Below are 27550 nucleotides of genomic sequence, written 5' to 3' on the forward strand. Positions count from 1 at the left end.
CCAGCCCTTTTATATAATTTGTTTAGAGACAGGGTCTCACTGAATTGCTTAGCGCTTGGCTTTGATCCTCCTGTCTCAGCCTCCCACGCCGTTGGGATTCCAGGCGTGTGCCACCACGCCCAGCCACTAATTTTCCTTTCCATTCCAAGGGTTAGATAAAATCAGACTTTTACTTTCGTATATTTTGGGAAATCCACCCTCCTTCAGTTCTTTAAATGTAGTTGGTTCCAAGTTAGAAATGAAATGCCTCTTCCTCTTGGATTGTCTGTATGACTCAGGTGCCATGCTTTTGGTCACTTTCCCCATGGGACTTATCTTCCATGCAAAGATGACACTTCACAATTACAAAGGATAAACAAGCCCTTCGGACCGCTTGTGTTTGGGGTGTCTCTGTGATATAAAAGTGCTTTAATCCAGTCTCACCCTCATAAAGAGATAAAAATCGAGTTCAGAAACCTACACATGCATGTGGCTGCCATCCTAATTAAAATATTTTCTTAAAGGAAACTATAAACTAGAGCCAGACTTGAATGTCTTTAGCTGAAGAAGAAAGCATGCGTAATCTCTGTTTGCGGGAAAGATCTGGTTCTACGCGTCACCGGTATACCTCCACCCTTATCCTTTCACCCCAGTCAGATGTCTCCACGCTCTCTAGCCAGCTCTCCCCCCACCGCAAAGCTACCAAGGGGTGGGGCTATTAGCTTCACCCCGGTTTTTGCCCTCCAGCCAATACTCGAGAGAATAGAAGAGAGGTGAAGCCGCAGCGAGGTCTCCGCCCCTCGATCCCGCTCAGCCAATCGGAAACGAGTGGGTGTGGACTTCCCCCGCTGATCCCGCCTCCCCAGCTCTGGGTAATTTAGAGCCGCGCGCCGGGCGGGAATGTAAGATGGCGGAGTAGCAGCGCAAAGCGGTCAGTATTAAGTATTTGGGCAGACTTCGGTTCTGGTCTCCGCAGCAGCAGTGATCGTTGAGCGACGAGCGCCTAGGATAATTGTTCAAGATGCCGAATATAAAAATCTTCAGCGGCAGCTCTCATCAGGACTTATCCCAGAAAATTGCTGACCGCCTGGGCCTGGAGCTAGGCAAGGTGGTGACTAAGAAATTCAGCAACCAGGAGACCTGGTAAGGGCGAAGTTGGGACCCCAACAGACCTCACCTGTTTAGCAGGCAGGAGCTGTGGGGGATGGGGCCTCCGCGTGAGTTCCGGGGAACTGGGGGAAGGGGGAAAAGGGGCTGCTTTGGCGAGGGTGCTGTTTCCGTTATTTTACCTCTTGCGCGGAGGGTCACGTTCATTCTCACCGTGTGGTGGGGTGGAGTCTAGATGGATCGTGAGGCGAAGCTGCTGGGTTTGAAGGCAGGGATGGAAGACTCAGTGCAGTGATAGTGGCTGCCTAGAGCGAAGGGAGGGGATGGACGCTTAGCCTCGGCTGTGGGGACACGTGGCTTTGTCGCTTCACTGTTGAGCCACCCGGGCTGGACTGGATTCGCTTCAGCTCTTGGACTGGTGTATGTTGGATAATGTATCGCGTTCGGAGCCCCCCTGGTCTGTCTTTTAGAGTCTTAAGAAGCAGCATTTTAATTTGAAATAGTGTCCGTCTGGTTTGGTGTTGAGGAAATTGGCATTATGTACCGAGGGCGCGAAAATTATTACTACCGACTTCCCTTAGATTGACAAGCGTTGACTTTCACATCTTTAAAATCATTAATCTCCCAACTAATTGGAACCATCCTTAAGTTAAATCTAGTTGATCGAATAAAGTGATGACATTAATTCTGCACCCTTGATCGTTAGCATCTCGGCTTCAGTCATCCCGAAAGTCTTAGGGAACCTTAGTTCTGAATTGGATCTTTGACCTTTTACCCAATGCAGCTACTGGTACATTAGCATATTTTTCAGTAATTGTCTATTCTGGAATTACCCACTTCTTATGGCTATATGGGAGAATTTAGGGTAAAATTTATACTTGAGTGTTAAATAATTAAAGACAGGTAATGCAGTGGAACCTCTGGATCTAACAGTGCATTAACATTTGACTTTCTTTCATTGTCTTATTCCTTTCCCCCACTTCCAACTTTCACATGTACCATTGTACTATTTTGGGGATAACATAATTACCTGCTTCTTTCAGTACCGCTGCCAGCTAAATGTAGAATATTCTGGCTTTGATAGGTTATCCCATCAGATGTTATCCCATTTGTTATCCCATCAGTCAAATCATAGCACTGCCCACAGGATTATTGATACATGTGTTAAGGGTGAAGTTTTCATCTAATGATCAGTTAAATAAGATTACATTGAACACTTTTCCTTTTTTTTTTTTTTTTTTGTACTGGGGATTGAACACGGGAGCTTTTTATCACTGAGCTACATCCCTAGTTCTTTTTTTTTTTTTTTTTAAGTCAGGATCTCACCAAATTGCTGAGGTTGGCCTCCAACTTGTGATCCTCTGGCCTCAGCCTTACAAATTGCTGAGAGTTACTGGAATTACAGGTGTTCACCATCATGCCTGGATTTTGGCTTTCTTCTTGAAAGTGAATTCCAACTGTAATTCTCCCTATCTTTTTTAGACCCAGTTGATATAAAACTATTCATCTGTAATGGATAGCTTCTTCCTGGATTAGTGTGCTGCTGATTGTAATGCAAATGATAGCACAAACACTTCCATCTGTAACCAGGCAATACCTTAGTCAAAAGAGGTTTGCAAGCTGCTATCTGTGGCTTTCAACACACCATTATGGCTCAGGGGCCTTACTAAAGAAGACAAAACCGGACCAGACTCAGAGTAGCAGCATAGCTAGGGGACAAGAATGTTATTCATTTGGAGGTTTTCTTTGGGCCCTCTGGTTATTAAATCCATTTCCTGTGCTTTCTGGAAAAATATGAAGGCTATTTTCTCCTTGTGTTAATCTCTTCTGCCCTCTGCATAATGTACCACAGCAGAACAGGAGGCTGTATTGGTGTGGTGGTGGGGGAACAATTTAGCTTCCTCCTGACTGATTTAGATTAAGCCTAATGTAGATAATTGCTGATTGGTTACTTTCCTTCTTTCTGGCTTAATCATTACCGTGTGGTTCTGTGAATATTCTGAAATTGGCCCTGAACATAAAGATGTTTACTTTGGAGATCCCTTCCACAATCTTTCTTTTTTCTAAGCTGCAGAAATTGTATCTTCTGCTCAATGAATCTTGGAATCTATAGGTATTGGATAGGCCAGTTCACTGCTGTGGGTCATCAGATGCAGAGCCTGTGCTCAAATAAAATAATTTTTGCTATTTGCTAGAATTTGGCAAAATCTCTGCTCCACCTTTTTGGTACCTAGGATAGAACCCAGGGGTGCTCAACCACTGAGCCACATCCCCAAGTCCTTTTTTAATTTTTATTTTGAGACAGGGTCTCACTAAGTTGCTGAGGCTGGCTTTGAACTTGCAATCCTCCTGCCTCAGCCTCCCAAGCCATTAAAAGTACAGACGCATGCCACCAGGCTCAGCTAGAATCTTTGCCTTTGTGAGCAGAGTATTTTTCTTCCCAAATCAGGATAATCCTTAGTTATTTAGGAAACATACATTTACATAGGAAACATACGCATATTTATAGTTTATGAGTGCATGTGTATATACCCACACATAAACATAAAAGTTAAGGTGCTAGAATTAGAGAACCTGAATTGAATCTTTCTTTGTCTTGGTAATCTCTTCTATAAAACATTGTCCACCTATAGTTACTGTGAGGATTAAATGAGATAGGAGTAAAGTTCTTAGGACATTGTTCAACACATAAAACAATAAATGCAACAATAAATGTTGGCAAGGAGGAGTGGCAATGGTATTGTGCAAAATCTAGGATATGTAGCAGGCAAAAAAGAATATATCCTTCACAATTCCACTACCTGAGATAAACTGTTCATATCTTGATTTATGAACGCCAACTACTGAGCCATATCCTGGCCCTTTTTATTTTTATTTCAAGACAATGTCTCATTGCTGAGGGTCTTGTGGCTGGCCTTGAAGTTGTGATCCTCCTGCCTCAGCCTCAAGTTGCTGGGATTATAGGCATGTGCCACGATACCCAGCTACATTTTCAAAAATTGAAGTCATTGTTTAAAGCTTTCTTTATTTAGTGACATTATGAATGGATTATTCCTTTAAATTTTCATATTATTAGCTTAGAATAAATCCCAAGAGGAGAATTACTAATTTAAAGGGTATGTGCCAATTTTCAGGCTTCGGATACCTATTGTCAAATTGTCCCCCAGAAAAGTTGAGCCAAACTTTTCTGTTTGCAGTCTCATCAGCAATAATAGCAACATTAATATTGAATGTATAGCTAAATGCTTAAGAAGTGCTAGTTTCTGTTGGGTTTATTGGCTCATGCCTGTAATCCCAATGATTTGGGAGACTGAGGCAAGAGGATCACAAATTCAAGGACAGCCTTGGCAATTTAGTCAAAATCTCAGCAATTTAGCCAAACCCTGACTTAAATGAAGAGTACTGGACATGTAATCCAGTGGTAAAAGCACTCCTGGGTTCAACCCCCAGTACCACAAATAAGTGTTAATTACTTTAATAAAGCACCTGAATGCTATGAGGAACTATTTTCTTTCTTTGTTACTGGGTATTAAACTCAAGGGTGCTTAACCACTGAGCCACATCCCCAGCACTTTTTATTTTTAATTTTGAGATATGGTCTCACTGAGTTACTGAGGCTGGCTTTGAACCTGCCATCCTCTTCCTCAGCCTCTCCAGCTACTGGGATTTTAGGCATGTGTCACCATGACCAGCAAGGGGAAGGTTTTAACTATGTTTGCCTAAGACTTGTATTCCCATGTATTTTGTACATGTCAACACCTCCATATTCCAAATTCTTGAGATTTTCTTAATAGCGTCTACTTCTAAGATTCACTGTATTTCCTTTTTGTGCTGTTTCACATTCAATGCCAGTTGGAAGCACTTATACCAGATACTAAATGAAAGGAGGGAAAAAGGTAGTTTTCTCACTTGTTAGCTAGACATAGTGTTCTGGCCTCCTTGAAAACCACTGGGAGAATGATTGGCCCAAGGCCTTTTGAAGTTTTTGCCTGTTAACTAGAGGGAAAGTATAAGGAGTTTTACCCTCTTGTTTACTGAACTAGATCTTACCACTTAGTAGATTTTATTAGAACCAAATAGGTTTTAGGCGCAACTGCTATTTATTTACTGTCACAATTTACTTGATGAGATTTAGAAGAAACCATCAGAACAGTTATTGAGCCAGTGTGGTGGCCCACACCTATAATCCCAGCAATTTGGGAGATAGAGGCAGGAGAATCACAAGTTCAAGGCAAGTCTTAGCAATTTAATAACACCCAGTCTCAAAATAAAAATAAAAAAGGGCTGGGGGTGTAGTTCAGTGGTAGAGTACTCCTGGGTTCAATGCCCAGTAATACATACAAAGAAAGAAAATTGTTGATTTGGAGGGTTACATAGGATTGAAACCAGGGGTGCTGTACCACTACACTTCACCCTCAGCTCCTTTTTTTTTTTTTTTTTTTTTTTTTTTTTTGTATTTTGAAACTGTCCCATTAAGTTGCTGAGGATCTCACTGAATTTCCAAGGCTGGCCCCCAACTTGCCATCCTCTTGCCTCAGCCTCAAGTCACTAGGATTACAGGTGTGCACCACCATGCAAAGCTTAGTGTTGAGATTTTTAGTTTTTATTTCAGGTATGAGGGATTGAGCCTAGGGACACCTTACCACTGAGCTACATATCCAGGCCTTACTGTCAGTACCTTAATTTTTACATAATGAAATACTTTTTCAAGTTGCTAAGTTTGTGCCTTGCTCTAACAAACATCTTTTGCTGTGGGTAAGTTTTTAGTTTTAAGTTTGGCTTTGGGAAATGGCTGAACTGTGGGTTGCTTGTTAAGTGATATAATTATAAAAAATGGTTCTTGTGATTGTTGGATGGTGAGCTGATAAGTGAATTTTAAATTTTTCAAGCCTTTAATGTGATGTTAGAATATGTAATTATTAAATAACCATACTAAGATTATTTATCAGAGTTATATGTTTAACAGATGCTCTGGTGTTTAAATTGGCAGTGATAATTTTATAACTAAATACCCCACCTGCTTTCAAGAAAGGATTTGAAGTGTTTTTCATCATAGTCAAAAGTACAGTTTTTTTTAGATATCAGAAACCTTATAGATCAAAGGGCTATAGTAATGGTGTCAAAAACTTGGCATGGCATCAGGGCTGGAATTGTAGCTCAGTGATAGAGCACTTGCCTAGCTTTGTGAGGCACTGGGTTTGATTCTCAGCACCACATAAATAAATAAAATAAAGGTCCATCAACAACTAAAAAAATTTTAAAAAAAGAACTTGGTATAGAATGATTATTGAAGTTTAATGTTACTTTAACTATATGTTTTGGCTTCCTGGCAGCTAGGGATAAAGGTATATGCAGTGGATGATATAGTTTTATTTTTATAAAACTCTAGAGACTTATAGGGACAAAATCCTAGGAATTTCATGGGTAGAATTTTTTTTCTTAACTATGGATTGTATCCAGGGGCACATAACCACTGAGATACATCCCTAGTCCTTTTTATTTATTTATTTTTTTAATTTTGAGACTGGATCCTGCTGAGTTGCTGAGGCTGACCTTGAACTTGTGATCCTCCTGCCTTAGTTTCCCCAGTCACTGGTATTATAGGTGTGTGCCACCATGCCCAGTTTAGTTGAGGCATTTGTTTTTTTTTAATATTTATTTATTTATTTTTCTTTTTTTTTATTGGTTGTTCACAACTTTACAAAGCTCTTGACATATCATACTTCATACATTAGATTGAAGTGGGTTATGAACCCCCAATTTTACCCCAAATGCAGATTGCAGAATCACGTCGGTTACACATCCATAATTTTACATACTGCCCTTTTAGTAATTGTTGTATTCTGCTACCTTTCCTATCCCCTACTATCCCCCCTCTCCTCCCCTCCCTTCTTCTCTCTCTACCCCATCTACTGTAATTCATTTCTCTCCTTGTTTATTTTCCCATTCCCCTCACAACCTCTTATATGTAATTTTGTATAGCAATGAGGGTCTCCCTTCATTTCCATGCAATTTTCCTCATCTCTCCCTTTCCCTCTCATCTCATGTCACTGATTAATGTTACTCTTTTCTTCCTACTCTTCCTCCCTGCTCTGTTCATATTTGCTCTCATTATATCAAAGAAGACATTTGGCATTTGTTTTTTAGGGATTGGCTAGCTTCACTGAGCATAATCTGCTCTAGTGCTGTCCATTTCCCTGCAAATTCTATGATTTTGTCATTTTTTATTGCTGCATAGTACTCCATTGTGTATAGATGCCACATTTTTTTTATCCATTCATCTACTGAGGGGCATCTGGGTTAGTTCCACAGTCTAGCAATTGTGAATTGTGCTGCTATGAACATCGATGTGGCAGTATCCCTGTAGCATGCTCTTTTAAGGTCTTCAGGGAATAGTCCGAGAAGGGCAATAGCAGGGTCAAATGGTGGTTCCATTCCCATCTTTCCCAGGAATCTCCAAACTGCTTTCCAAATTGGCCGCACCAATTTGCAGTCCCACCAGCAATGTACAAGTGTACCCTTTTCTCCACATCCTCGCCAGCACTTGTTGTTGTTTGACTTCATAGTGGCTGCCAATCTTACTGGAGTGAAATGGTATCTTAGGGTGGTTTTGATTTGCATTTCTCTGACTGCTAGAGATGGTGAGCATTTTTTCATGTACTTGTTGATTGATTGTATGTCCTCCTCTGAGAAGTGTCTGTTCAGGTCCTTGGCCCATTTGTTGATTGGGTTATTTGTTATCTTATTGTCTATTTTTTTGAGTTCTTTGTATACTCTGGATATTAGGGCTCTATCTGAAGTGTGAGGAGTGAAAATTTGTTCCCAGGATGTAGGCTCCCTATTTACCTCTCTTATTGTTTCTTTTGCTGAGAAAAAACTTTTAAGTTTAATTAAGTCCCATTTGTTGATTCTTGTTGTTAACTCTTGTGCTATGGGTGTCCTATTAAGGAATTTGGAGCCCGACCCCACAATCTGTAGATCAGAGCCAACTTTTTCTTCTATCAGACGTAGAGTCTCTGATTTGATATCAAGCTCCTTGATCCATTTTGAGTTAACTTTTGTGCATGGCGAGAGAAAGGGATTCAGTTTCATTTTGTTGCATATGGATTTCCAGTTTTCCCAACACCATTTGTTGAAGATGCTATCCTTCCTCCATTGCATGCTTTTAGCCCCTTTATCAAATATAAGATAGTTGTAACTTTGTGGATTAGTCTCTATGTCCTCTATTCTAAAGCATTGGTCCACCCGCCTGTTTTGGTACCAGTACCATGCTGTTTTTGTCACTATTGCTCTGTAATATAGTTTGAAATCTGGTATCGCTATACCACCTGATTCACACTTCCTGTTTAGAATTGCTTTTGCTATTCTGGGTCTTTTATTTTTCCATATGAATTTCATGATTGCTTTGCCAATTTCTACAAGATATGTCGTTGGGATTTTGATTGGCATTGCATTAAACCTATAGAGAACTTTTGGTAATATCGCCATTTTGATGATGTTAGTTCTGCCTATCCATGAACGGTATGTTTTTCCATCTTCTAAGATCTTCATCAACTTCTCTCTTTAGGGTTCTGTAGTTTTCATTATATAAATCTTTCACCTCTTTTGTTAGGTTAATTCCCAAGTATTTTATTTTTTTTTGAGGATATTGTGAGTGGAGTGTTTTTCCTCATTTCCGTTTCAGAAGTTTTGTCGCTGATATACAGAAATGCCTTTGATTTATGCGTGTTGATTTTATATCCTGCCACTTTGCTGAATTCATTTATTAGTTCTAGTAGTTTCTTTGTAGACCCTTTTGGGTCTTCTAGGTATAGAATCATATCATCTGCAAATAGTGATAATTTAAGTTCTTCTTTTCCAATTTTTATGTCTTTAATTTCTTTCGTCTGTCTAATTGCTCTGTCCAGTGTTTCGAGAACTATATTGAATAGAAGTGGTGATAGAGGGCATCCCTGTCTTGTTCCGGATTTTAGAGGGAATGCCTTCAACTTTTGTCCATTCAGAATGATGCTAGCCTGAGGCTTAGCATAGATAGCTTTTACAATGTCAAGGTAAGTTCCTGTTATCCCTAATTTTTCTAATGTTTTGAACATAAAGGGATGCTGTACTTTGTCGAATGCTTTCTCTGCATCTATCGAGATGATCATATGGTTCTTATCTTTAAGTCTATTGATGTGGTGAATAACATTTATTGATTTCCGTATGTTGAACCATCCTTGCATCCCAGGGATGAATCCTACTTGATCATGGTGCACAATTTTTTTGTATTCGATTCGCCAGAATTTTATTGAGGATTTTTGCATCTAGGTTCATCAGAGATATTGGTCTGTAGTTTTCTTTCTTTGAGGTGTCTTTGTCTGGTTTCGGAATCAGGGTGATGTTGGCCTCATAGAATGAATTTGGAAGAGCTCCCTCTTTTTCTATTTCCTGAAATAACTTGAAAAGTATTGGTATTAATTCTTCTTTAAAGGTTTTGTAAAACTCCGCTGTATACACATCCGGTCCTGGGCTTTTCTTGGTTGGTAGTCTTTTGATAGCTTCTTCAATTTCATCCATTGATATTGGTCTGTTCAAATTGTGTGTATCCTCCTGACTCAGTCTGGGTAAATCATATGACTTAAGAAATTTATCGATGTCTTCACTATCTTCTATTTTGTTGGAATATAGGTTTTCAAAATAATTTCTAATTGTCTTCTGTATTTCTGTAGCATCTGTTGTGATATTGCCTTTTTCATCCCGTATGTTAGTAATTTGAGTTCTCTCTGTTCTTCTCTTCGTTAGCATGGCTAAAGTTCTGTCGATCTTATTTATTTTTTCAAAGAACCAACTTTTAGTTTTATCAATTTTTTCAATGGTTTTTTTTGTTTCAATTTCATTGATTTCCGCTCTGATTTTAATTATTTCTAGCCTTCTGCTACATTTGCTGTTGTTTTGCTCTTCCTTTTCCAGGGCTTTGAGATGAAGTGTGAGCTCATTTATTTGTTGGTTTTTTTCTTTTTTTGAGGAATGACCCCCAGGCGTTGAATTTTCCTCTTAAAACTGCTTTCATTGTGTCCCATAGATTCCGATATGTTGTGTCTGTATTTTCATTTATCTCTAAGAATTTTTTGATTTCCTCCTTTATGTCTTCTGTAACCCATTGATCATTCAGTAACACATTGTTCATTTTCCATGTGATGTAGGATTTTTCCTTCCTTCTTTTATCATTGACTTCCAGTTTCATTCCATTATGATCAGATAAAATGCATGGTATTATCTCCACCCCTTTATATTTACTGAGGGTTGCCCTATGGCATAATATATGGTCTATTTTTGAGAAGGATCCATGTGCTGCTGAGAAAAAAGTATATCCATTTGATGATGGTTGATATACTCTATATATGTCAGTTAAGTCTAGGTTATTGATTGTGATATTGAGTTCTATAGTTTCTTTATTCAATTTTTGTTTGGAGGATCTGTCCAATAGTGAGAGAGGTGTGTTGAAGTCACCCATAATTATTGTGTTGTGGTCTATTTGATTCTTGAACTTGAGGAGAATTTGTTTTATGAATGTCGCAGCACCATTGTTTGGTGCATAAATATAGTTGAGGCATTTGTATAGCAAGATAAGCCACCTGGTCTGAGAATGTTCTTTTCTGCTCTTACTTGACAATAATAAAGTTTTAAAAGCCTACAGAAATAGTTAAGCGAGGCAGGGGGTGGGGGGCTGGGGATATAGCATAGTTGGTAGAGTGCTTGCCTCACATGTGTAAAGCCCTGGGTTAAATCCCCAGCCCCACCAAAAAACAAAAACAAAACAAAACAAAACAAAAAAGAATCATAGATCTCTGATACCAGATATAGAGGACAAATTGACTTTGTTGGGAATCAGTGTGCCCAACTGTCATTCTGTCCCAGGAAAATGGGGATCTTTGTCAAGGAGGTTAGGGGTAGAAGAGGAATGAGCAGGTTTAGCATTTTTGAGCTTTGAAGTCCCTCAATTATTGAAAGTACTTGTGTTGCCGAAAGCTCAGTCCTTGTCCCCATGCCAATCCAATAACAAGGGCATGGTTTTGAGAAAAAGGAAAAAGAAGGTTTATTGCTTTGCTAACAAAGGAGAAACACAGGAAACTCCTGTCCCAGAGGCTTTGATTCTGCCCATCAGCAGGAACAGGTTTTTTTTGTTTTGTTTTGTTTTGTTTTGTTTTGTTTTAAGAGGTGATTCAGAGAAAATGAGTTTAGGAAGGAGAGATGAGGATGAAGAAGTTTAGGGGAAAAGAATATCAGGGAGGAGAATTTTAGGGAAAAGAAGAATGGGAAAAAGAAAAAAATATGTAAGTTTCAAGGCCACAAGGGAAAGAGTCAAAACATCAAGTTAACCCCTGTTACACTTGGTTAAAACCACAGTTGTGTACCATAAAACAGAAATGCCACTTTTAGCCTGGAGAGCTCTCAAAGGGATGTGTTCGTAGTAAAGAAGATCTGAGAAGTTCCTTACATGAATACTCCCTCTTACTTGGACCTGCCACAGTGAGAAATGTACAGAACATTCTCATCTCCAGGAAGTATTATTTAGTCATATCCACTTGAGTTCTTTTTGTTTTATTTTTACTTATTTTTTTAGTCCTAGGGATTGAACACAGGGGTACTTTACCTCTGAGCTACATCTCCAACCCCCATTTTTTATTTTTTTATGATCTATTTGGATTTTTTTTTTAAAGAGAGAGTGAGAGAGGAGAGAGAGAGAGAGAGAGAGAGAGAGAGAATTTTTAATATTTATTTCTTAGTTCTCGGCGGACACAACATCTTTGTTGGTATATGGTGCTGAGGATCGAACCCAGGCCGCACGCATGCCAGGCGAGCGCGCTACCGCTTGAGCCACATCCCCAGCCCCTCTATTTGGATTTTTAAGAATGTTTTCAGAAAGCAATTTTGGTATTGGCATAGTTGATGTTGCCAAAATATTTGGTTTAAAGGTTGATCTTGGTGATAGAGGATATGTATCCTTTTTTTTTTTTAATTACTGAAAGTCACACAAGGTTCATATACAAGTTTCAAACATAAAGAAGAAAAAATGGTATAATGACCCTACACATCCTTCACCCATTTCAATAGTTATGAATCAAATTAAGTATCCATAAGTTTTAAAAAAATACACTACTATGTCAAGTCAGCCACATGGAGGTCCACAAAATTACTATTTTTGTTTGTCTTAATATCACTAGTTAAGGACCCATCATCAAATTCTTTGTTACTATATCATCCTGATGGTACCATCAGGTTGTAATTCTACCCCCCAATTATATAAATAATGAGTATCTGAAGAAGGGCATGGGTGGACTTGTCAAAACCTTTTAAGGAAACATGATCCCATATGCCACAGTGGTATATGCCTGTAATCCCAGCAACTCAAAAGTAAATGGAGGGGGGCTGGGTTTATGGCTCAGCGGTAGAACGCTCGACTCGCTTGTGCAAGGCCCTGGGTTCGATCCTCAGCACCCACGTAAAAATAAACAAACAAACAAATAAATAAATAAATAAATAAATAAAGTTTTTTAAAAAGCCAGTCATTTAAAAAAAAAAAAGTGAATGGAGGCATTCACTTCACTTTTAATCAAAAGTGAATAAGAGGCAGCCTAATCCTGAGGGGTGTTTGTTCATTCTTTTTTTTAAAAAATATAATACATACATGGAATGTACATACATCAATTATATTGTCTATTCTATTCTGCTGCCCTTCCTATCCTCCCTACTCCTCCCCTCCTCTCCCATCCTTTTCATTCATTCTTCATGTCCTACTGGCACTGACTGGCTGATGACACTGGTAAGTAGTTACTTACCTTCATGGAATTTGCATTCTAGTGGAGGAGTCAGATGATAAACAGATCCACAAATAATAAGATATAACAAATTGTGATGAATATTCTGAAGGGAATAACTAGAATGATAAATAAAGTAATCCTCCCCAGTTATTTTCTTAACTTTATTATGGAACATTTCAAACATAAAGAAGAGAAAATGGTATAATAACCCTACGCACATCCTTCACCCATTTCAATAGTTATCAATTTATGGCTGTTCTTTTTTTGGTACTGGGGATTGAGCTCAGTGGCACTCAACCACTGAGCCACATCCCCAGCCCTATTGTATTTTAGGGTCTCACTGAGTTGCTTAGCACCTCACCGATGCTGAGGCTGGCTTTGAACTCATGATTTTCCTGCCTCAGCCTCCCAAGCCACTGGGATTATAGGCATGCACCACTGCGCCCAGCTATGGCTAATTTTGCTTCCTCTTATTAGTCTTCCCTCACCACGCTCTAATGATTGAATTTTTGAAGCAAATAGATATTGTCATCCATATATATTTCAGTAAACAAAATAGTATTATCATGCCTAAAGAAATTGATAGTAATCCCTTACTGTCAAATAAGTAGCCAGTGTTCAATTTTTTTTTCCTCATAAAAATGTTTTTGTTTTAGTTTGAATTGGCATGCAAATAAGGTGTATATATTGCAATTAATTGATAATTTTATTATTAGTTGTTGATGGACTTTTATTTTATTTGTTTATATGGGATGCTATCAACCAACCCAGTGCCTCACACATGCTAGGGAAGTGTTCTACCACTGATTTAAGTCACAATTAATGTTTTTTTTTTTTTCCTGGTACTGGGGATTGAACCAGGGACACTCTACTACTGAGCTACATTATTATTCCCCAGCCCGTTTTATTTTGAGACAGGTTCTAAGTCACCAAGGGTGGTTTTGAATTTGTATCCTCCAGCCTCTGTCTCCCACGTTGTGGCAATTACAGGTGTGTTTCACTGTACTCAGTTCCAGTCACTATTTAAAATCTTACTGTTTCTATTGATATCATACTTGACAAGAAGGTCAAGTAGGCTATTTTGATTGGAGACCTGAAAAATGAGTGAAGTGGTTTTGAGAAGAGCATTCAGATAGTGGAAAGAAGTGCAGTCTGTGAAGTAGTAAAGGGTGTCTTCATGGAATATAAAAGAAGAGAATGTGACTGATCCCTGATAAGCTTGGAAGAAAATACTTTGAGATGAGTTATTTCTAAAATTAACTGTTTAAATTGGATTTCGCCAGGCTTTCTCACAGTATTATAGCTTTTCAGAAAATAATACAACTGGACCTGGTTCTTTTGACTAACCACAGAAGTGTGTTTGTTTTTTTACACTTCTGTGACCTCAGTTTTCATTGAGGGCTACAGTAATGGTTTACTCAACTATGCACAAGGCACAAACACTTTTTAAAAAAAAAAATGAATTTTGAGAAGGGGAGGTGGTGTAGCTCAGTCCTATAGCACTTGCCTAGCCCTGGGTTCAATCCCTAGCACTGCAAAATAATTGAATTTTGAGGTAATTGTAGACTTACATTCACCTCTAAGAAAATAACAGATCAAAGTATACCCTTTACCCAGTTTTCCCAAACTTGTTTTTTTATTTGTTTGTTTTTGTTTGTTTTTTTGAGACAGGGTCTCTCTCAGTTGTCTAGGCTGGTCTTGAACTTGCAATCTTCTGCCTCAGCCTCCCCGGTAGCTGGGATTACAGGTGTTCACCCCAGCACCCAGCACCTCTGTTTATTTTGATAGAGGTTTCTTTTGGGATGCCCTTTAAAGTTTTATTTGGGGAGTAAACATGAGATAAACATCATCCTGATGGGCATAATAATAGTGGGCAGTTTCTGAAACCACACAAAAGATAGTGGTGAGAGTGCCATAAAAATATAAAAGTATGCATGTTGTATTTAATAATAACTACATTGCCTTTTAATTTGAACAGGATTGAACTCAGGAGCATGCGACCACTGAGCCACATCCCCAGCTCTATTTTGTCTTTTATTTAGAGACAGGGTCTCACTGAGTTGCTTTAGCATTCACTTTTGCTGAGGCTAGCTTTGAACTTGTGATCTTACTGCCTCAGCCTCCTGAGCTGCTGGAATTAAAGGCGTGTGCCACCACACCTGTAGTGAACTGAAGTTCTATTGTTCAGTAGGGTTTTTTTTTTTTTTTTTTTTTTTTTTTTTTTTTTTTTTTTTTTTTTTTTTTAGTTCTCGGCGGACACAACATCTTTGTTGGTATGTGGTGCTGAGGATCGAACCCGGGCCGCACGCACGCCAGGCGAGCGCGCCACCGCCTGAGCCACATCCCCAGCCCATCAGTAGGGGTTTTTAACAATTCTGATCTATCCCTTCTTTATACATATACACATATCCCTACCTTATCTTGAGGATTGATTGAGGTGGTGTGTGTGTCACTGGGGATAGAACCCAGGGCTTTGCATGTGCTAGCCAAGTGTTCTAACATTGAGCTACATCCCTAGCTCCAGATTTTTTTCTTTGAGATCATAATTTTTTTTCTTGGCAGGGACCCAAGTATGGGTATTGAAATTTTTGTTATGATAAAATATAGTTGTACTCCACTATTAGACTTACTTCCTATGGCATTGTTATTAAATAAGACTTACTGATTGGACAAAAGTACAGTTGTTAAAGAATGAGATCAAGGACCACATCTGCTTTATTCATCTTTGTATCCCTAGCTCCTAGCACAGTGACCAGCATATGAGCATTTAATATTTATTGAGCAAATTGCCAATATGGTAGAGGCAGTACTGTCTTCACTAGAAAGCATCATTATAGAAAGAACAGTGGTGATTCATCCCTTATGATATTTCTACTTTCATTTTGTATGGATTATATAACAGTCACGGGTTCTATGTCAAATCTGTCTTTACATTGCATGACCACCTCCTGAAATTACTTTTCCAATTATTTGTGAATACTTTAAAGTTAGCTAGTGTTTTTCATGCTATGTCACACATACAAACTTGTAATATTTGTATAGTACACAGCAGTTCTAGTGTAAGAGCTCCTACTTGTGATCTTCCAGAGTCTGAGGGGATCAATATCCACATGGCTTTAACCACCAATAGCGTGCTATCAGGGAAGCTGTTTTTTTTTTTTTTTTTTTTTTTTTTTTTAAGACCTTACTATCTATCCAAATACAGCATCGTGCTTAAAAGTCTTGAGGAGGGGTACTGGTGATAGAACCCAGGGTCACTCTCCCACTAAGCTATATCCTCAGCCCTTTTTATTTTTCATATTGAGACAGGCTCTCCTTAAGTTGCTGAGGCTAGCCTTGAACTTACCATCCTCTTCAGCCTCCCAAGTCACTGAGATTATGGGCATGCACCACCATGCCCAACTAAAAATCTATTGTTTTACCTTGCCTATCTTTCTCTAATTTAGTGTGGAAATTGGTGAAAGTGTACGTGGAGAAGATGTCTACATCGTTCAAAGTGGTTGTGGTGAAATCAACGACAATCTAATGGAGCTTTTGATCATGATTAATGCCTGCAAGATTGCTTCAGCCAGCCGGGTTACTGCAGTCATCCCATGTTTCCCTTATGCCCGGCAGGATAAGAAGGATAAGGTATGAACAGAATATTTGTGTGTGTGGTGCTATGGATAGAACCAGAGCCTTTGTACATGCTAGGTATACGCGCTACTACTAAGCCACACCCCCAACCCAGAGTCATTTTTTTAAAGCAGGGGAAGCAGGAGTATAGCCTAAAGTTAAAAAAATTCCTTAACTATATATATTTCTGAGGTATTTTAAAGTCACATTTCCTTAGGTATTGCCCTGTCTTCACAATAGGTATATAGTGGTTTTGTGTAAACCAACACATTTGTATTCTGTATTTCATTCAAATTATGCATATGTAACTTTTCCATTAGCTTGCTGGTATTTTTAATTCTATTAATCAGACTAATTACCAATCCTGTGGAATAGAATACACACACACAAATACATACATACTCGGACTTTAATCTAAGGGCACTTTACCAGTGAGCCACATCCCCAGCCCAGGTTTTTAATTTTTTTTTTAAATTTTGAGACAGTATCTCAGTAAGTTGCTTAGGTCCTCACTACATTGCTGAGGTTGCCCTAGAACTTGTGATTCCCCTGTCTCAGCCTCCCAGGTCCCTGGGATTACAGGTGTGCGCCACTGTACCCAGCTGGAGTGGAATAATTTTTAAACTATATAAGGTGTGTATTTGTGTCCCAGCTACTCAGGAAGCTGAAGCAGGAAGATCCTTTGAGCCCAGGAGTTCAAGGGCAGCCTGGACAACATAGTGAGAACCTGTTTCAAAAAAAAAAAAAACTATAGTAGATTTCTCTTGACTGTCATATAGTCAGGGTCTTGGTTGTTACATCTTCATAAAATATGAAGCCTATTTATATTGAATATTTGGTCTCATATAGCTCTCTTATTTGATATTATTAGAGGATGAAGTTTACACATAAAATTTTGCAAGGATGTTGTAATTAATGCCCAGCTTTAACACACAGAACTTGGGAGAAAGGCCAGATATTTTTATTACAGCAGAGTGTAGAGTAAAGGATAGGTGCTTTAGGGTGTAGCAGGTATACCTTTTACTTAATGGAGTTGAGATTGCTGGAAAACTAATCCCCAGATGAATAAAGTGATGATGTAATTTACAAAGGAAACAATTTCCATTCTGTTATATATCTTTGAACTTTGATATTTTAGGTTTACACAGGCATGGGTATGTATGTAAGAAGATTTTTTAAAAAATATTTATTTTTAGTTGTAGTTGGACACAATACCTTTATTTTATTTATTTTTAGGTGGTGTGGAGGATTGAATCCAGAGCCTCACAAATACTAGGCAAACACTCCACTGCTGAGCCACAACCCCAGCCCCAGTATTTAAAAAGATTTTAGTAAAGTTGTTTTTTAAAAGATGTTTTGAGTTTGCTGAGTTTGAAAATTGAAGCTTTTGAACAGGCTGAAAATATGTATAACCAGTGAAATGATAATCCTGGAAGCAAGGAAGTTATTTTCTTTACTGAAATGTATATCCTCAGTTGGGAAGTGATGTTTCACTTAGCACTTGTTCTTGACTATGATACACTCAAAGTCAATGGTAGCAAATTCCTGGTAGCACAGTGACTTAAACAAAGTAGATACACAATAAATAAATGTTTCTTGAAATGAATTGTATTTCAAATTGGCTTTTTTGGTATTTCTTTTTCTTTCTTCCCCTCCTTTTAGAGCCGGGCACCAATCTCAGCTAAGCTTGTTGCAAATATGCTGTCTGTAGCTGGTGCAGATCATATTATCACCATGGATCTACATGCTTCTCAAATTCAGGTATCAGTGGAAAATAATTATCAGGGATAATTATCTTGCCTTTCTAGGTAGAAGGAGTGGATTGATAATGCTCAACACTGCAGAGAGCCAAAAACTGCCCAAGTATAGCTCAAGTAAACTAGATGCTGAAAACATTTTAAATGCATTCACTGTAAGCACATCATCTTTACCATCTTTGCCATTTGGAGTGGATAGACAGGGAGGCAGTCTGATATTATAGGTATAGCCTACGCTTTAGGATCAGACCTACTTTGAATACTGGCACTTATAATCACTAGCTCTGTACCCTGGGCAGTTTACTTCTGAACATACTTTTTCATTATTATAAAATATTAATTTCATAATATAATGCCTGGCCCATGACTGGTGCTCAATAAATGGAAGCTGTTGTTATTCTCCCTGAGGATTCAGTCTTAAATTTAGAGCCACAGATATTGGAACCTAACTTTTCATAGAAACTCAGAATGAAGGAAGTAGATTACTATATTTATTTTATACTATTTAAAGAGACTTCCAAATCATTGTCATTATCCCATGGCAACCAGCTGAGATTCATAGGTACCCATGTTACAGAAAAGGAACAACTTAATTGAGAAATACAACTAATTTTTATCAACTAGAATCAACATACATCTTCTGATTTCTAGTTATCCTATAGGATCATTTATTATAGTTCCCACTAAATTTATGTATCACAACTTCTCTAAGTAGTTTACCGAGTGCCATGAAGTAGTACATATTAAACTAATGAGTGCATACCATGGCTGAACAGTTCTTATGGTCTTGGCTAAACTTGGCTGTTCTTCACAAGGATTCATTTGCAGTTCTTTCATTCAGTTGTGGGTTGGCTGAGGGTTGGATTGGCTGATCTTGGTGGGACTCTCTCAGCCAAGATTTGAGGAGGCAATTTTTACAATCTACCACACTGAGAATGCCTTTCTATATGTTTGAGTGTTGCAGTAAGGCATTCTCTCTATGCAAGTTATTATTTTCTTTGTGTTATCCATTTGCAAATGGAAGAGAAGGAAAACGAAGCAAAACTGACCTGCCTTCTTTCTCCAGGGCTTTTTTGATATCCCAGTGGACAATTTGTATGCAGAGCCAGCTGTCCTGAAGTGGATTAGGGAGAATATCTCTGAGTGGAGGAACTGCACTATTGTGTCACCTGATGCTGGTGGAGCCAAGAGGTATGGTTGAAATTAGTATTCTTCCCCATGTACTGGGAAAATCTAAATGGCAATTTTAAGTAATATCTAATGTTAGATATAGTTTTACTATCCTTTTATTGACCCAAATTACTACTTAGAAGACAAGTCAGAAAAGGAGACCTAAATAGTTACGATATTGCGGACTTGACTATAACATTAGTAACTTGGCACTGCATAGCTAACAACACTGCAAAAAACCTATCTGAAAGGGTAGGAAATTTAGTTTTCTGTTGATTGGCAGCTGCTATTGAACTCCATATTAGTGGATAAGTGAGCTTTCACACCCTTCTAATAATGCTGTTGGTTAGACCGTTTTGATCCTTGGGATTAAAATATTAAGCAGGGAGGAAAATAAAGTATGACATTTTTATTTAAAGCCAGGACTTTAGAATTTTAAACTCATTGCCAGGGATTTCCATTTATGGTGCTTTACAGCTCACATGGTGCAGACTAAGAGCTCTTGCTTTTCTTAGTGGATTACTTATAGTAATGCATTCAGAAGTATGGCACATGTTCTTCTTGATGGGGAAATAGAGTGAAGAGCTCCAAAACACAGATGATTAGGAAAAGCTAATTCAGAACTTTTTAAAAGCCATTCAGATCTTTAGTGACACCAGGCATGGTGGTACACACCTTTAATCCCAGCAGCTCAGGTGGCCTAGGCAGGAGAATCTCAGATTCGAGACCAGCCTCAACAACGTAGTTAGGCCCTAAATATAGTGAGACCCTGTCTCAAAATAAAAAAGTAAAAAAGTGCTACAGAAGTTTCTCAGTGGTTAAGCACCTCTGGGTTCAATCCCTGGTTAAAAATCTTCAATGACAATTTTTTAGCAGCTTCTTTATTTTGTTACTTCAGTGGAACTGATAAGCTGAGAACTTAAGTTCTGTTATCCATCTGTTAAGTTATCCATCTGGTGTGTGACTTGATAAGCTCCATTCAATCATTAATTACCCTCTGCTATACTGGAGAGAGTGTATTAAAATCCCCCAACTGGCAGTTGTCATAGGCACTATGGTCACATCTTGCCAAGGGACTTAGAAAATAATCACATTTTAAAGAGTTAAGCAGGATTTTCTTGTCAAAGTTGGGTACAAGAAACTGCCTTAAGCAGATAATTTGTTGCTCTTGGTGATTATTTTCATCATAATCACCTTGTAATAATGGAATGTTTTCCACAGGCCTAGCCCTTTTGCTTTGACAGGGTTTGGGGAGTAAATAGGGTCTACTCCCTATGTACTGTGCAATTGTTATCTGCATAGGAGTTCTCCTCTCAGGGATGAGAGATGTAGGATACATTTTCTAACTCTTTTTTCCTTTGTTGATTAATGAATATGTTGGCCAATGAGTATAGATGGTTTGGGACACTTACAGTAATTGATTATGCATTTGCTTCAGATAATCAATCATTCCGAGTAAATTGGTTACCACCAATGTTATGTGCCTAAGCAGTAGTAATGGACAACTCAGTCTTGTTTAGGTCAAGGTACAAATGTTGCCTAGAGTTATGCTTCAAATCTTACTATACAGTCACAGGTTCCCCCTTTTCCAGTAGAAATCTAGATATGTAACCATAGTCACAAGGAAATAGGATATAATATTACAGGTTAATCAGTGCTACACTTAAAAAATAAAATAACCCAAAGCACAGGCCTTTGTGTATGAAAAGATGACAGTGGGGCATGAATGTACATGTCACCAGGGCAGCCCAATATTATTTACACCAAATGGCTTTGTACTTGAGTGACTTATGAACTATATGGTCGCCAGTCAGACTTATGTAATACCCCACTTTCTGCTGTGGTTTGTGTTATATTGTAATAAGGAAAAAAATAACAATTGTATTTTTATTTAGAGATAGTTTAGTCTGTACAGTGAAACGCCCAGTTTGTATGGTTAATTGGTATAACTTTCTTTCTAGCATTCATAAAAGAAGTTCCCAAGCTTGGTGTCCAGGTACAGTTGACACTGACAATTGGTGAATGTTTTGCCACCATCACAAAGGGGGCCACGAGGGCACAGGCATTGGAACAGGCTGGGCACTGCCCCTTTCCTGCCAGCTTCAGGTTCACATCTCATATCCACAGGCACTGGTGTTCTATAATGGAAATGGGGACAATCTGTGCACCCCTGCATTGGTTAATAAAGTCTTCTCTCATCCCTTTGTTACAAATCCATTAACTAAGTGTGCCTTGGCATTATACTACTTCCCAGGTCTCTCCCTTACCCAGAATGAATGGTTACCAAAGTGTGAGTAACATTCCTAAATTGCCATTGGGATAAAGGCATTAGTCCATACAACCCAGTTTGTGTTGAGGTCATCAATGATAGTTGTTTTCTTTTAGCCCTAGAAACTGTTTGGTTTCAGTGATTACTCTCCCCTAGAAAATCATCCCATTCTCTTTTTGTATGTGTGGTGATGGGGATTGAATCCAGGGTTTCTCTTGGTCTAGACAAGTGCCCTACCACTGAGCCACACCTCCAGTCCTTCCAGCTCATTCTTTAGTCTATTTCTTTTTTTTTTTTTTGTCTTAGAAATCTTATACACTTGTGTTTAACATTGAATATCTCCTATTTTGCAGAGTGACCTCCATTGCAGACCGGTTGAATGTGGACTTTGCCTTGATTCACAAAGAACGGAAGAAGGCCAATGAAGTGGACCGCATGGTGCTAGTGGGAGATGTGAAGGATCGAGTCGCTATCCTTGTGGATGACATGGCTGACACATGTGGCACAATTTGTCATGCCGCTGACAAGTGAGTACAGAGTTGGGAAGCTGGTGGTTAGAAGTAAAAAAGCTAAGCTGGGCATGGTGGTGTACTTCTGTAATCCCAGCAACTCAGAAGGCTGAGGCAGGAGAATTGTGAATTCAAAGCCAGTCTTGGCCCTTAGTGAGACCCTGTCTCAAACCAAAAAATAAAAAGGGATGGGGATGTAGCTCAGTGGAAAGGCATCCCTGGGTTTTTAATCCCCAGTACCAAAAATGTAAAAAAGTAAAAAATAAAATAAAAACCTAATAACTGACATCTGAATGCCTTCAGCCTGCCAATACTTTTTGGAACTGAATCGAAAAAGATAAGTAGCTTTGGAAGGTTTTCATAAGCCTAGGCTTGAATAATAATAAAAATTGAGTACTCTTTTTTTCAAAATTTTCTTAGTTGTAGCCTTGTCTGTATAACAGTACACAGTTTCATCTGTTTTTAAGTGGACAATTCAGTAGCATTAATTACAGTCACAATGTTGTACAGCCATTATAGCTATTTGTTTCCAGTGTGCTTTTCATTTCCCTGAGTACTCTACTTTCTTTTGGTGCTAGGGATTGAACGCAGGGGTGCATTAATACTGAGCTACATCCCTAGCCCTTTTTATGGTGGGTTTTTTGGGGGGTTTTTTGGTTGTTGTTGTTTGGTTTTTTTTAAGGTGAGGTCTTGCTTAGTTGTCAAGGCTGACTTTGGACTTTATCCTCCTTCCTCAGCCTCCTGAGTCACTGGAATTCCAGGTGTGCACTACTGTACCCGGCTGCCAGTCACTAATTTCTCACTTCCCCTGTCCATCTTATACATTACCTCTGCACTTGATAATCTTTCTAAAACTATGGCCAGGGTCCATCACTTCTCTCCTGCAGAATCATAAGTGGCTTTCCACTGTTTACAATCCAAACCATTATGAATAGCATTATTTCTTATTTGGTACTAGGGATTGAACCCAGGGATACTTTACCACTGAGCTACATCCTCAGCCCTTTTTATGTTTTATTTGAGACAGGGTCTCACAAAGTTGTTTAAGGCCTCCCTAAGTTGCTAAGGTTGGCTTTGAACTTGCAAACCTCCTGCCTCAGCCTCCCAAGTAGCAGGGATTACAGGTGTGTGCCACTGTGCCTGGCTATTTTATTTCTTAGAATGTTTTTTTAAATTCCTAAGTGTCTGTACCTGGCACATAATAGGTATGAAAAAGATTCCTAGCTTGGCTCCTTGAGTTTACACTTATAAAATGTAAACTTTATCCTTAGTTTATTTATAAACTTTAAACTGTATCCTTGTATTTATAAGATACTAATTTGTGTACAGATCAACTCCCTGAAATGTCAGTGGCTTAATATGGTAGTTTCTTTCTCGTCCAATGCAAGTATTCCTGATTGGACTCATTTTCTGGGACCCAGACTCTTTCAAACTTGTGACTATTTCTTTTAACATGTGGCTTCCAAGATTTTGCTGGGAAATATTTCCATTTTGGCTAGCTAGAAAAGAAAAGGAGCACAGGGGATTACCCTTGAGTGATTTATTAAGTCTAGCCAAGAAGTGACTTAGTGCAGATTTCTCTTCTTGATATGGACAGAATTGTGTCCTCCTAAAATTCACATGTTAAACCATAACCCCAAATGTGATGGTATCTGAAGATTACTTTTGGGTGGTATTTCAGGTTTAGCTGAGGTCTCGAGTGCAGAGCCCTCATGATGGAATTAGTGTTCTTACAAGAAGAGAACACTGGAAAGAAAGCTTTCTGGCATTCTGTGCATGCGCTCAGAAGAGATCCTGTGAACACACAGCAGGGTGGCAGCCTCTTACAAGAGAAGAGATTTTAGAATGAAACCTACCCTATCTGTACCTTGATCTTGCATTTGCCAGCCTCTGGAACTATAAGAATTACGTTTCTGCTTAAGCCACCCAGTCTATGAAGTTTTGCTATGGTAGACTAATACACCTTTTCTCCCTAATTCAAATTCTATAATAGTGAATAAGATTAATCCAAGTCGAGTCTCTTTTTTCCACTAGACTTCTCTCAGCTGGAGCGACCAGAGTTTATGCTATCTTGACTCATGGAATCTTTTCTGGCCCAGCCATTTCTCGAATCAATAATGCATGTTTTGAAGCAGTAGTGGTCACCAATACCATACCTCAGGAGGACAAGATGAAGCATTGCTCTAAAATACAGGTGAGAATAAGATTCTTGCAAAACAGGATTTCATCTGAGTGTTTAGGTGTGGTTATATATGTTAAATTAGGTCTCTGGATTCGGAAGATCTCCTTTGATCTTGAAGTTTGTCCGTTATCAGGATCTGTGATCAAAAAACACCTGTTTAAAAATTCAAATTGCTAGACATCAGAACCTAGAGGATAGAGCCTAGGATTCTACATTTTAACAGGCTATTCCAGTGATTTTTTTTTCTTTTTTTTAGTACTGTGGATTGAACCCAGGTATACTCTACCAGTGAACTATGTAAGCCCTTGGCCCTTTTATTTTTGAAACAAGGTGTCTCTGAGTTGCTGAAGTTAGCCTGGAACTTGTGATCCTCCTACCTCAGCCTCCTGAGTCTCTGGGATTATAGGTGTGTGCCACTGTACCTGGCACTCCCAGTGATTTTTTAAATTTTTGGTACTGGAGATTAAACCAGGGGAACTTAACCACTGAGCAACATCTTCAGCCCTTTTATTTTTTATTTTGACACAGGGTCTTGCTAAGGCTGACCTCAAATTTGTGATCATCCTGCCTCAGCCACCAGAGTTGCTGGGGATTACAGGCATGGACTGCCACACTCGGCACTCCCAGTGGTTTTGATGCACATGAAAGTGTACAAGTTCATGCTTTACACAAACCCTGTTTATCTTACTCTTAACTATTGTGTTTTGTTTTTGCAAGACCACATGTTTTACTACTAGATGTAAAAGACATAAAATTGTTCTACCAAATTACTGTCAAATTTTTTTCAAACTTGTACTCATTTTTGTACATCTTTTTAGGGATTGGGACTAAATTCAGACTGGCACTGATCTGTAGTTCACCATTTTGGATTTTAAAATGGCATCTCACCATCATTTTGAGCCCCAGTGAGAGTTTTTCCTCCATTACTAACATTTGTTTCCTAAATGGGTATAGTAAAAGTATTGTTCTGAATAGTTGCTGAGTATGGGCTTATAATGAGGGGTGCTCACTAGATTACTCAACAGTGGAGACTTCAAACTGGCCAATCAGCTCTGTCCATGTCTACTAACCTGGTACCTTTCTTGCCTTTCTAGGTGATTGACATCTCTATGATCCTTGCGGAAGCCATCAGGAGAACTCATAATGGGGAATCCGTTTCCTACCTATTCAGTCATGTTCCTTTATAATAGAATAACTTGAGGCTTTTTTAAAAATAAAATCAACCCTACCCCTTGTTTCCCTTAGTATTTGATGACAAATTCAGCCGAAGACCCAGCTTGCTCCAGTATAGCTTTCTACATCCCACATCATGTAAATGAGCGTTTATTGTAAATTGGGGGAAGACAGATTGAGATTAACTGCTGGGATTTCTTAACTGCATTGTCTCATTCTGGCTTCCTTAATGATTTTGTGAACCTTGCAGCTTTAACTAGAGTTCAGCTGCTTCAAGATCTCAGACTTCTGAGGGTGTTGAATAAGGCTGTTTAGATGGTTGGGGAAGCTCAGACTTTGCATGTGAATACTTTGGGGATTTTTCTTTATCGGAACAACTAGCCACAAAGCAGCCCATGTGTGACAAGTTTCTCCAAGATCTATGCTAAATCAAGAACAAGAGCCCTTGGCAGCCCCCAGACCTATTCTCCTGAGCAAGCACCCTGTTAAGGCAGGAGCAGGCAACTCAGCCTGAAAAAACTGTTGGGTGGGATCCTGAGGGGGTAGGGGGTAGCACAGTGCAGCAAATGTTTCTTGGGAGGAAGAAGCCTGATTCATTGTCATCTGCTTGACCATGTAGCTTGTAATCCCTTTGTACCTATTCCTTTCTATGGCTTTACAACTTCAGCCATTTTGACCTTTTCCTGGCCAGATATCCTCTTGGACCCAAACAATCATTGTATCATAGTCTTCTAGAACACAGACTTGCTTCCTGCTGTGTAATTGCTAACATTCACATTAGATATTTTGCTGTAGCTTAACCTTCTTTAGCCTACTTCCACCGTGGTTGTGGGTTTTAGGTGGTATACTAGTGCCTTTTAATTTAAGTATTTAATTTTCATCTTTCTTCCTGGAATCTGTTTGGCCTCTCCAATGACCTATCATTTCTGTTGATGTTTGATGTTAATTGTCTCTTGTAGAAGAAACTAATAAAGTGTCTATGTGTGTGATTTTTTGGGGTCTTTATCTTCTGTCATGATTATCTGCTGATGGTTTGATTTAGATGTCTTGCGTCCAGTGATAGCTCCTGTTTCTTTGTTTCCCAACTATTTTTGCTACCTTGTTTTAAGCCAAGAGAAAACAAGGCAACAGCTTTATTAAACTGTAAGACTTTTTAAGATATTCAGAGCTTTCTGAGAACTAGAGTCTAATTTTGTGTAGTGAACCTGAATTACACTGCTGGATCTCTGGTTCTTATTCTGGGGACCCAAATTGGGTATTTGCTTATAGGAGGAGTGTTTTATGATTTATTCATTTTGAACCAATTTTGCCAAATGTGGTAATTTCCCTCTATTCATCAGTGGTGACAGATGTTTGGCATTTAATTTCAGCCCTTTTAAATAAAAACTATTTTGAGAAGGTATGTGTGCAAAATTTAAGAATGCATTATGCATTCCAGAATTTTAGGTTCATTTCCTTGTGTATCATCAATTAAGGGTGCTCTTTTCCTTTGTGAAGCACTATGATTCTGGAGCTTGGTGGAAGCCTTGATTTTTGAAGCTTGGGCCTGCTTTTATTTATTATGTTTTTCCTTTTGTTGAATATCTACATTACAACTAGCTTCTCTTTCTACAATTTGAGGGACTGAAGGGACTATGATTCCTTTGCCCACTTCAGTCTCAAATGTTTGCTCTGGAAGAAGCTGAGATGAAGCATTGATGGCTTCAATTGCTGGTGATGTTATTTCTTGAAGTATTGGATGAATTGGTCTGGATTTACCATCTTAGAATATAGTAGTTCCCTACCTCTCCACAGATAATGATCTAACCTCCCCACCCCCACTCCCCGAGGGTACCTAAAACCATGCCTAGTACTGAAATAAATTATATATAATGTATACACACACACAGTTTTTTCCTATGCATGCATACCTGTGATAAAGTTTCATCTACAAATTAGGAATTGTAAGAACATCAACTGGTAAATAGAAAATTATAACTATACTGTAA

General features: G+C 38.7%; 1 protein-coding gene across 1 annotated transcript; it reads left to right on the forward strand.

Moving 5' to 3' along the window:
- Positions 1-864: 864 nt before the first annotated feature.
- On the forward strand, positions 865-26551 carry PRPS1 (phosphoribosyl pyrophosphate synthetase 1). The gene is made up of 7 exons (XM_081276852.1): positions 865-1122; positions 16334-16517; positions 18165-18263; positions 19326-19450; positions 22052-22225; positions 24242-24401; positions 25484-26551. The coding sequence occupies exons 1-7, from the start codon at positions 1001-1003 to the stop codon at positions 25574-25576; spliced, it is 957 nt and encodes a 318-aa protein (XP_081132978.1). The 5' UTR covers positions 865-1000; the 3' UTR covers positions 25577-26551.
- The last annotated feature ends 999 nt before the right edge of the window (positions 26552-27550 follow it).

The sequence above is a fragment of the Spermophilus citellus genome (assembly GCF_964194105.1).
Source record: "Spermophilus citellus genome assembly, chromosome: X".
In the NCBI taxonomy this organism is placed as follows: Eukaryota; Metazoa; Chordata; class Mammalia; order Rodentia; family Sciuridae; genus Spermophilus; species Spermophilus citellus.